Source organism: Littorina saxatilis, linkage group LG2 (assembly GCF_037325665.1).
Source record: "Littorina saxatilis isolate snail1 linkage group LG2, US_GU_Lsax_2.0, whole genome shotgun sequence".
NCBI lineage: Eukaryota > Metazoa > Mollusca > Gastropoda > Littorinimorpha > Littorinidae > Littorina > Littorina saxatilis.
In genome coordinates this window covers 87,017,573-87,029,318 of record NC_090246.1, presented here as the reverse complement: position 1 = coordinate 87,029,318, position 11,746 = coordinate 87,017,573, and the positions used below count along the sequence as shown (strand labels likewise).

General features: G+C 43.2%; 1 protein-coding gene across 1 annotated transcript in view; it reads left to right on the top strand.

Annotated features, from left to right (window-relative positions):
• Window positions 1-9,561, top strand: part of LOC138960438 (delphilin-like) — a 74,666-nt gene extending 65,105 nt beyond the window's left edge. Inside the window, exons 30-33 of the mRNA XM_070332350.1 lie at window positions 1,306-1,358; window positions 2,187-2,267; window positions 2,958-3,122; window positions 7,843-9,561. Of these exons, the coding sequence (XP_070188451.1) occupies window positions 1,306-1,358; window positions 2,187-2,267; window positions 2,958-3,122; window positions 7,843-7,881 (338 nt within the window). The 3' untranslated portion in view covers window positions 7,882-9,561. The remainder of the gene's footprint in view (window positions 1-1,305; window positions 1,359-2,186; window positions 2,268-2,957; window positions 3,123-7,842) is intronic.
• Window positions 9,562-11,746: the final 2,185 nt, after the last annotated feature.

Genomic DNA, 11,746 nt, shown 5'->3' with positions numbered 1-11,746 from the left:
CCCTTTGTTTTTCTTTTATCACGTCTTTTTGCCTCCCTCAATTTTATTACCTTTCTTTCTATCATAGATTCATTTGCATATCTTCTCCTTTTTCATCACTCCCAATTTCCGTTCTTGTTTTACACCTGTCACTTGCATGAACTTGTTTTGTAGCGGTGACGGTTGGACATAATCTGCTTTGCCCATAACAGTCGTGGGATGGCCAAGTTTTGGTAGAAGCAGCAACAGCAGCAGCTGTGGGAGAGCTTTCTTTCACTCTAATTCACCCACACAGCTAAACAGGAGCCGTGAGTATGTCACACTTAAAGTCTTCTTCTTCTTCTTCAGCGTTCCAGAATTGTCTGGTTACGTGTGAGCTCGTTTGCCCGTTTGGGTTCCCCACACCTATACTCTGAGAGCATAGTCAGCTTCACTCCGCTTTCGTTGAGTAGGCATGCTCCTTATCGTGTAAACAATCGTGTGCTTTACCATAGATCAGTCCAGGCTTTTACATAGAAGAAGTGCATCCTTCCACTTGGACGCATACCAACAATCCAAACCCTGACTGCTTGCTGTGGTGAGTTGAACAAGTTCGATGAATTAATTTCTTACATTAATTCATCAATAAATTCCAACTGTGCGCAGAAAGTATACCCAGGTTGTTGAGATTTGGTATGTGACCAAGTGGAGGGATGGTCTTACCTCATGTAAACTCCTGGACAGATCCAACTGTTTATACACGGGAAGGAAGATGACTTTAAGTGTGACAGGCGCTGTGGCGTGGTGGTAAGATGTCGGCCTCCTAATCGGGAGGTCGTGAGTTCGAATCCCGGTCGCTGCTGCCTGGTGGGTTAAGGATGGAGATTTTTCCGATCTCCCAGGTCAACTTATGTGCAGACCTGCTAGTGACTTAACCCCCTTCGTGTGTACACGCAAGCACAAGACCAAGTGCGCACGGAAAAGATGCTGTAATCCATGTCAGAGTTCGGTGGGTTATGGAAACACGAACATACCCTGTACATTAATGACGGGATAACATCTTAGGTTTAAATTCACCACAGTGAAGAGTACCTGAAATCCACTCGTCAGTACTTGGCAACATTTTGTGTGTGTGTGTGTGTGTGTGTGTGGGTGTGTGTGGGTGTGGGTGGGTGTGTGTGAGTGTGGGTGTGTGGGTGTGTGTGTGGGTGTGTGTGTGTGCATGCATGGAACACTTTCACCATTTTGGTATCGAAGTTCTTCATTTTCACAAACAATAAAGACATCTGTTGCAGGTCCTTGTTGCAACACAACGTGTCACGCACATTTGATCGGTCTTGTTTTCAGTGTCCAGTGAGGCGTTGAACCAAGACATTCACGATCTGCGGAGGGGACTACAGGTATGTGGGAGGGCACAGACTCTGTATGACTGTACCAGACTTGTGCAAGCCATCTTGACATGTTGAACATGTCATACTTTTTGTAGTGGCTGCACCAAACTTTCGCAAGTCACAAGTGTAACGTAATCTTGACATTTTGAACATTTCATATTTATCGTGTGACTTTAGCAGACTTGTGCAAATGACAATTGTAATGTCATCTTGACATGTTGATGAACATTTCATACTTATTGTGTGGCTGCATCAGACTTGTTCAAGTCACAAGTGTAGTACCTTCTAAAGTTAGTAAACCTTTGAAAAATGTACTACTTTTTGTGCTAATAAACCAGACTTTGTTACTAGATTTTGCATTTAGAAGATTTGGTATGAGATAAGGCTCCTTCATTAAGAATATGAGACGTCGTTGTTCGTTAACGAGTTCTGAGTCCATCCAAAAACAAAGAGACTGCCAACGTTCCAAAATTCAGAATCAAAAAACAAGAAAGGTAAGTTGTTGGAACGTTGTTATTGACAAAATTACGTTACAATCACAAATATGTTCACTTAAAAGACCGTTGGGTCGATATAGTTTGAATTCTGAGTCCGTTGCCACACTGATCAGTAGACGTGATAAGGTGTTTGTTTGGTCGTCCTCCGTCACCTGTGAGTACAGTATTTTTTTGTGGTCCTTTTATTGAAAGGGTGTGTTATAGCTGTGAATTCAATTGAACTAACGTTATTTGCTAAAATATAAGATTAAAGATAGCACCCCTTACGGTGCTTATAATGTGAACTCTGCTGTTGATAACTCTTGTGAATAAGAATCTGTTGGTTGTTTTACGCTGACAGGACATATCGGCGGCGCTGGACAAGATAGGAAGCCACTCCCACTCCCACTCCACCAATGACCACTTCCAGGACGTCATGGGCGTATCCTTGACTTTACGATCTAAGAAAAAAAAGGGAAGTAAGCGCTCTAAATGCATGTGCAATAGAGTAAGTGAGAGTAATGCGGAACCAACTCCTGGCGCCTGAGAGAATATCAAGCATTGAAATGAGCAAGCACCTTCCATCTCTATGTTTTTCTCGAGTTTAAGGACATGGGGGGGTATCGGATTTATTGTGCCTTTGGTTTTTCTAGACCGCGGCGTGAAAAAAGAAGCTCTTGGTTTGTCATTGTCAAGACGATGTGGGTGCGTGCGTGTTCAGCGTACATAGGGCGCTGCGTGCTTCTCTTGTGCCTTTGGTTTTTCTAGATGGCGTGAAAAAAGAAGCTCTTGGTTTGTCATTGTCAAGACGATGTGTGTGCCTGCGTGTTCAGCGTACATAGGGCGCTGCGTGCTTCTCTCCGGTGAAACAAAAAGTAGTCCATAACGCCCCCAGGTCTGACCGGCATCACATACACAAACAAGGAAAGTAAGTGACTCAGTGGAAGTAACCTAACAAAGAGTGCCTTTCTTTGCCCATTTTACGACAGATTATAGAGCTTTCAAAACTTAACATTTTTGAAACGAAGACTGTCCTCCTGCGCGGTAGCATTATTTGTTACGCAGAATCTTATATGTATATAAGCGATGTGAGGGTCTTTTTTCTTCGGTATTATCCCTTTAACTTGACCAGCACTTTATCAGCGAGGCGTCGGACGAGATCCTGAGCGTGGTCAGTCTGCAGGCCGTGGTCACGGAGGAGTTCAACGCACTGGTCACTTTCTTCGGGGAGGACCCCCACCTCGTCACCACCACCGACATCTTCACCATCTTCCACCACTTCATCGACAAGTTTGAGGTAGGATCTAGCTCTGTGCACGGTACTGGGCCCCCTGTCGTTGTTTATTGTGAATATTCGAGATATAGTCGAACCTGCCCTTGCTATCACCTCTCGATTACGACAACCGGCCCATTGTAAATAACGACCTCCCCAAAAGGATCTCCGACGAGATTTTTTCTACAGTCGAACAAGTCTGTAACGACTACCCAAGGGTCCGACCAAACGTGGTCGTTCGAGAAATGTGGTAATTTTGAAAAGGTCAAATATACAGAGAGAAATAATCTTGCCGGGGAACTTTGGGGTGTCATTGATGGCATGTGGTCGCTTTCGTCTATCTGAATGGTATTTTCCAGAAGTGGCTAATGTAAGTTTATTGTTACGTTATTTTGCTAGAATGTAAATATTTGATGCTGAAATAGTATGGTTTTGTTCATAGTTAATACGTAAAGCGCGGAGAGCATAGATTACTGTGGTTCGCGATATATAAGCTGTCATTTGTATTATCAATATTATTATTATTATAAAAGTATGAGCGGCGTCAAGCTGAGCGACGCTGGGCATCTTCCAAGCTGACTGTACATAAGCAGATTTATGACGCCACCAAGCAGAAAGTCATAGATTTTGTTGATGCCGCCAAGACCACTTTTTATTCATCCAAGGTCGCAGCATCCTCATCTTGTAAAAAGTTGTTTAAGACTGTCACCACCATGCTTGGTAAAGCAAAACAAGTCATTCTTCCAACTGTACGTGACATGTCTAAACTACCAGATGTTTTTTCTAAGTATTTTCATGAAAAGAATTTGACCATCCGCATCAGCTTCGCCAAGCATAGCGATTCCGACCGTTCTCCCATTTTTGTTGGAAATTCGTTTTCTGTTTTCACCCCAGTCTCTGAAGATTTTGTTCGTAAACTCATTGTGAAGTCTGCCAAAACGTCCTGTGACCTCGACCCCCTCCCCACCCCCCTCCTCTGTGATCACTTAGACATCCTTCTACCCACTATCACTAGAATACTGAACGAGTCCCTTTCCACTGGCACCGTCCCCTCAGATTTCCAAAAAAGCTGTCATTAAACCCCTTCTGAAGAAAAGCTCCCTCGACCCCAACGTACTTAAGAACTACAGGCCCATCTCCACCTCAACAACATTTTGACTTCCTTAGACGATAACAAAATTTCCCTGCTCCTCCTGTTAGACCTTTCGGCCGCTTTCGATACAATTGATCATGAAATCCTACTGTCCCGCCTTGAGCACACTTTCGGCATCCAAAATTCAGTTCTAAATTGGTTCAGATCCTATCTCTCAGACAGAAAAAAATTTGTAATTGTAAACGACGTCCCATCCCAGGAAACCTCCCCCCTTTTTGGCGTTCCCCAGGGCTCTGTGCTCGGGCCCGTGCTGTTCATCATGTTCACCTCCCCTCTGACTGACCTCGTCGACAGACATTCCGTTTCCCACGAAATGTTTGCTGACGACACTCAGCTTCAAAACTCAGTGACTCCCTCAGAATACGCCCAGATGACCACCTCCCTTCAGTCTTGCATTGCTGACGTTGAACTCTGGATGTCCACTAACAAGCTTAAACTTAACTTATTTATTTATTTATTTTATTTACGAGGATTTATATCGCGCACGTATCTCACCACACAAGGCGACTCAAGGCGCATGTTACCTATTAATGCCGTGTGAGATGGAATTTTTTACACAATATATCACGCATTCACATCGGCCAGTAGATCGACTGCCTTTAGGCGCTGCATCCACCTTTCACGGCCTATTATTCCAGGTCACACGGGTATTTTGGTGGACATTTTTATCTACGCCTATACAATTTTGCCAGTAAAGACCCTTTTGTCAATCGTGGGAAGCCATTCGTTTTACCAAATCCTCCTTCTCCTCCTCTCTCTCTCTCTCCCTCCTTCTATCACTTTGGGCAGCAGCACTATTGAATTCTCAGACTCCGTCCGTGATCTTGGCATCTTTCTTGATAGCGATCTCTCCATGAAACACCATGTTATGAAAGTCTGTCAGTCCGCTTACATCGAGCTTAAGAGAATAGGTTCTATCCGCCCATACCTTACCGAAGATGCCACCAAGACCCTTGTTTCCTCCTACATTCTTTCTCGATTAGACTACAGAAATTCTGTTCTCATTGGCTGTCCTCAGTCTGTCATCCATCCTTTGCAGCGCGTTCAAAATTCTGCAGCCCGGCTTGTCTGCAAAGCCCCTCGGTCCCAGTCCTGTTCCCCCTTGCTAAAGAAACTTCATTGGCTCCCTGTAGAGCTGAGAATCCATCCAATATAAGTGCTGCTGTATCTGCTACAAAATAATATCTGGCTCAGCCCCATCCTACCTGTCTGACCTGTTCACACTCTATACACCCTCACGATCCCTCCGCTCCTCTGTAGACACTAGAATATTCCGTCTATCTTCTTTTAGTCGCAAACAGCACGGCCAGAGAGCCTTCTCCCACTCTGCTGCCGTTGCGTGGAACTCTCTCCCTTACTCTATCCGACACTGCCAAACATTTTGTTCCTTCAAATCAAACCTTAAAACACACTTCTTCACACAGTATTTTGATTAATTTTATTTCAATATGGTGCATTTTTGATCAGGTGTTTGAATGTTTGAATGTTTTGCCTGTGTTAGTATGCTTGCAGCTTGTATTGATGTAGTGTTTCGTTGTTCACTTGTGTGCTGAATGCTGCTGCACATGCTTTTTTGCTTTGCTTTGTATGTATATGTATGTTTGTTTGTTTTTTCATATTTTTTTTCATTGTAAAGCGCTTAGAGAACGTAAAGCGCTCTATAAATCTCCCATATTATTATTTTTATTATGAGGCAAATTCCTTTGTCATCGTGGGTGCTAGGTTGACGTCCGAACTTTCAGTGATTTTGTTTGTACTGCTGGTCCAGATCCGTCCATTCTTGTTTATTGTATCAATTTAGGAGAGACCCAACCGTCGAACGCTGAAGAAGAAGAAGTATCAGTGCGGCACATACGAGGCTCTCTGTCAACATTTTCACACAAATTCCTTTCTCCTTTGTGGTTTTCGTATGATACCAGTGCAGTTTCTTTCGTCACTATGGTATTTATGGGGTTCGCTCCTCCGTCACTCTCTATGATTTTAGGTCAGACTTGGCTTTTCTATGTGTTTACAAATCTGTTTTATTACCACACCTTCCTATTTTGTTATTCCGTCCGACATTGTTCGGTGGCTTTCCGGGGTTGTTGAAAGACAATGTGTTTTTTTTGGCTATAAAATTGTTCCCATTCGATGGTTCATTGTTACCCCAATGTTTTGATAAGATCTCTGGGATTGTCCACATTTTGACGACCTTATGGGTAAGGTAAAACGTCGGTCCTTCCAGTGACAAAGCTTCTACTCCTTATCTCAGATCTGATCAGGCGTTTACACAGGTCAAGACCAGCCCTCCGCTTGGACACATGCCAAATATCAACATCCTCACTGCTTCCTCTCAACACTGGCATTTGTGTGTGTGTGTGTGGTGTGTGGTGTGTGTGTGGTGTGTGTGTGTGTGGTGTGTGTGTGTGTGGTGTGTGGTGTGTGTGTGTGGTGTGTGTGTGTGGTGTGTGTGTGGTGTGTGTGTGTGGTGTGTGTGTGTGTGGTGTGTGTGTGTGTGGTGTGTGTGTGGTGTATGGTGTGTCAGTGTGTGGTGTGTGGTGTGTGTGTGGTGTGTGTGTGGTGTGTGTGTGTGCTGTGTGTGTGGTGTGTGTGTGTGTGTGTGTGTGTGTGGTGGTGTGTGTGTGGCGTGTGTGTGTGGTGTGTGTGTGGTGTGTGTGTGGTGTGGTGTGTGTGTGTGTGTGTGGTGTGTATGTGTGTGTGTGTGTGTGTGGCGTGAGGTGTGTGTGTGTGTGTGTGTGGTGTGTGTAGTATGTGTGTGTGTGTGTGTATGTGTGCGTGTGTCAGTGTGTGTGTGTGGTGTGTGTGTGTGTGCGTGAGTGTGTGGGTGTGTGTGTTGTTTGTTAGTTTGTTGCTGAAATGATTTCGTAACTGATACTCGTTTCATACTAACAAAAATCAATTCAACAAAAACAAAACAAAACAAAAACAAAACAAAACAAAAACAACATCTACGCAGAAAGCAGCTAGGCTTTAGATCGGTTTAATATGAGTAAAATTGTGGAAAAGTCTGTGGGGGTGCACATGATCACGTGAAGGATTGCATCTTGAATGTCGACACTCCTGGTTAAAGCATCACGGGTGAATCTTAGTACTGGAGTTCTGAAGCGATAAAAGATGTAAATATGGATCTATCTTCCAGCCTGTTTATGTAGGTATTGTGTTTACGCTGACCTAGTTACGCCCCTGTCTCGTCATCAACCAGAATGTAACATCTTGCCCCAGTTCCTCGCTATGCATGCCGGGAACCCTTTGTTTTGTCATACTGCTCACGTTTGAAGGACTGTGAAGCGATCCCGGCAAAAGAAGCGACTAACTAAAATACTCAGTATCCTTTTAAAGCGACGTCTTAACCAAGAGTTGAATGTAGTGATGCTGGTCACTTTGGCTGAATTGACATCAGGACAATGACCTTTAAAAGAAGCTCCGGTGTTGTATATAGGCTACTGGGTCGGGTTCAGTGCAGTCAAGTCACTCGGTGCAGTCAAGTCACTTGCAACGTGACTGGTAGCTCATGGTTAAGGAATATATTCTTTTAATATGAGTATCTTTCAGGTGAATATTTGAGTAATTCAGAAGCGTTTTGTGTTTCAGAGAGCCCATCGTCATAACATGATGTACAAGAGACACTGACCCGCAAGAAATGAACCAGAACGAATATCTCTCCCAGACGCTTCCTGACCGAGAACTCAAAAGTTATTGTAGAAGACCTCTTGGCTCTTTTTCCTTCGAGAACGTCATCTTTTGCCTACTGTGTTCACCAGCTCACCTCCAGCTACCCACTGTTGAAACCAAGACCAGTTCCAGCTTCTCTTTGCCAAGAGCATCCAATTGCACTGTAATGTTTAAAGGCATATGTACTCGATGACTATACACGCTAATTGCTTTACCAACAGCTGGAGACATGCTAAATTTATTTCCCTGCAAAATATTGTGGTCTAGGACCCCTTAAATGTTGAGATATGTTAATTTTCATTTGGATCTGGATCGTCCTATTTATAGATTTGGCAACACATGTAACGTTGATGCAAGGGAGCTAACACCGCGGCTTTGTTGACATCCTCACTTTTTCAGAGGCTAGAACAAGCTGTAATGCATGTATTATGGTCCGCGCATGGTGACATATCGTCATTATATGGTCTTATGGTGCGTTTGACATCGATTATGGGCAAACTACACTTTGTAAACACGGGAGCGCGTACATATGCCTTTAAGCTGTTCTGTTGACAGTATTTCTTACCCATCGTTGAAAGACGAATCATCGACCGTTATCTTTTTGCAGCTTCTCTTGACATCATATGGACTGTATGGATGTGACATATTGTTCGCAATTCTGGTTCTATATTGGCCTGTTGACCGTCCGTCCATCCAGGGGGGAGGGGGCAGGGTTTGCAGTTTGTTGGTGGGTATGGAGATCATGACATAACTTGTAGTCTGAGTTTGGTACAGGACGAGACATAGACAAATAATTATATACACAGACCTACATTGTATAGACATCTGTATAATTATGTAGACAGACACAGTTTTATTAACTCGAAAAAGAAGCTCATGTGTGGAACACTGAAGTCCGCATGTGTCCGTTTAGGGCAACACTAGCATAGTGTGGTCAGCTGCATGCAACCTGTGGTCAGATTTTCCAGGATTCAGGATGATTTGAGACCATTCTGGACCCTCTCCTTCGCCATGCTTGACCGGTTCGACTCGGTTCGGCGATCAAGATTGTGCTTGGCTCATGCAGCATCGAGCACTGACAATATCACATTAGTGATTGTGTGTGAATATTTTCCTTTCTTCACGGCTATTGCTTTTCATAACCATGTATCCACGACAAGGGTTTCTTTGCTCGCTATGTGTAGCACGTAAGAAAAATCTATGGGAGTGTTACTGTTGCTAAGACTAAACTCACAAACTGCTTTGGGTGAAAGAATATGGCTTTTGTAATAATGACCAATATTGCACTGCACGCTTTTATATCAGTTTCACATATTTCAATAGTCTCGTGCTTAGTTGTTTTGGGTTTGATGCTAATTGAGCGATCATTTTGAGTGTATATTGTTTAGCATTCACTGATCTGAAGTTTTACCCAGGCAGTGTCATTTTTTGGCTGCAATGAGTAGAAAATGACTGAAACTGAAGAAAGTTGTAACTCATTACCCTCATCAACATCACTATTTCGTACTGTTTTGATGTTATGTTTGTGTTAACATTTTGCGCAAATGGCTTCCTTTTTATTCGACAAAAAGAGGAGTTTTGCATTAAGAGCACTTTATTGTACTAAAAACGAGAATAAATCACAAGGTGGAACATTTACTTTCACATTTATTGTTTTGTGCATATAATGTAAAGTGTCACCATTTTGAATGCAGTTTTAATTATTTTGAATGTTGCCTTTTCCGTTTGTAAGGAGATGGTGTATGCCCGAGATTGTGGGTACCATGTAGGTTATTTCTGTGTTTTTCTGTTTGCGCGCGTGCACGCGTGTTTTTATGTTTGACTGTCTGTTTGTGCACGACGTGTGTGAACGGCGGCGTGTGTGTATGTGTGTGTGGTGCGAACGTGCGTGGCCGGGTGTGTATACGCGTGCGAGAGAGAGAGAGAGAGAGAGAGAGAGAGAGAGAGAGAGAGAGAGAGAGAGAGAGAGAGAGAGAGACTGACTCACTGATATTAATTTAAAAAAGATGGAAGGTGGTTTGCACCAAAGAAATAAAGGGAAAAACGGCATAAAGATAGGCTAGAAATAGAATGACAAACGAAGGAGTTTTGCACCAAGAACAGTAATATTTCTTAGTAAAACAAAACCGTCAGAGATTTCCAAAACCCAAAATCATCACCCGGCAGAAGACGCAAAATCTGTCTCCTGCGCCAAGACCAAAGTGGAAATGAAGCAGGGAAACAGGAAGACTGACTGACGCAGGAGTTTTGAACCGAAGGAGTTTTGCACCAAGAACAGTTCTTAGTCAAATAAAACCGTCAAAGCGATTTACAAAAACGCAAAATCATCACAGAAGACGTGAAATCTGTCTCCGTGTGCCAATACCAGTGTGAAAATGGAGCAGGGAATACTGACACTGAGAAGCAGACGATGTTTCCATCACAAGGAGGCAGCCAGTATTGTTGACAAGAGTGTGGCATGAGAACAAGCGTTTACTGACAAGTGCACAGTTGAGTCGTTGTTTTGACACCCCCGCCACGGCCATGTCTGTGAAAGTAATCGGGATTTGTCTGCTGAAAGCATCCAGCAAGAAAAGCGAGTGGTGAAGGCTTCCTGTGACTGAGAATGCGTTGTGTGCTTGTCACGGTTTTGTTGTTTTCCTTTGTCGAGTTGTTGCTGTTTGTTATCTTCTTGCTGCTGTCATTATATGACTTCAATCAAGAGAGATGGTGATGATGATGATGATCGAACTTTATTTTACAAGAGTTGAGATTTACGCCTTTTCTTACAACCTGTCTGTCCTTTCATCTAAAACATACAAAACTTCCATAAATGACAAACAGAGAGAGAGAGAGAGAGAGAGAGGGTTGGTTGCTTGGTTGGTTATTGTTTTTAACGTTTCTTCAGGGACTATCATGACTATGACCGATGCAGTTCTGTTTCCTTTCTCAGTTTACATGATGTTCTTGTCTAAAACGATCTACATTTAGGTTCATCACAGATCAAATCAAATCAAATCAAATCAAATTTTATATTTCGAGGGTTGTGGCATAAGCAATACAACGAGCTTTTTTTCAACCAGCCCTCGCCCAGAGAGGGGACTAATCTATGTAGAGAGAGAGAGAGAGAGAGAGAGAGAGAGAGAGAGAGAGAGAGAGAGAGAGAGAGAGAGAGCACAAAACGTTACCCCCCCCCCCCCAAAAAAAAAAATATATAAATTAAAAAAAAAAACAGAAGAAAAAGAAACACCAAACTCAGGCAAGGAGGATGTAGGAAGGTCTAAAAAAAAATAAAAATTCTTAGCTAAATACGCAGCGAGTTCACCAATTTGTTGGTCAAGTGGCCGCCGGTCGCCGCCTCTTGCTTTTAGCATTGGCCGATAACAAGTCACTTCCGTCCGCCATTGCACAACAAAGAGCGTATTGCATCTAATTCTTCTTTTTGTTGACGAGCCGCAGGAGCGGCGAGTCATAATTATGGTCTCGGCTCGAAAGCTGTCTATGGAGGCTGCGTGCTATAATTAGCTGACCTGCTGCGCGAGCAATCACTGCAGAGTTTTGAGATAACTTTGTAACACGTTTTATTTTATGCTCCTCAAGAATAAAACTTTGGGCAACGTGCCACGTAAAACTACACGCAACAAGGATTCAGTAGGTACCAAACATGCCTTGGTCAGAAGTAGAATGTAAATGAATCTTTATAAAGAAGTTGGCTACTTCAAACGACAGCCACAGCCACGGTTGGGTTCACGGCATCAAACCGATGCGACTCTCCGTCATATCATACACGTAATCAATCAAATAGATGACTAATAAACATGTAAACTACATGTATACGTCTATG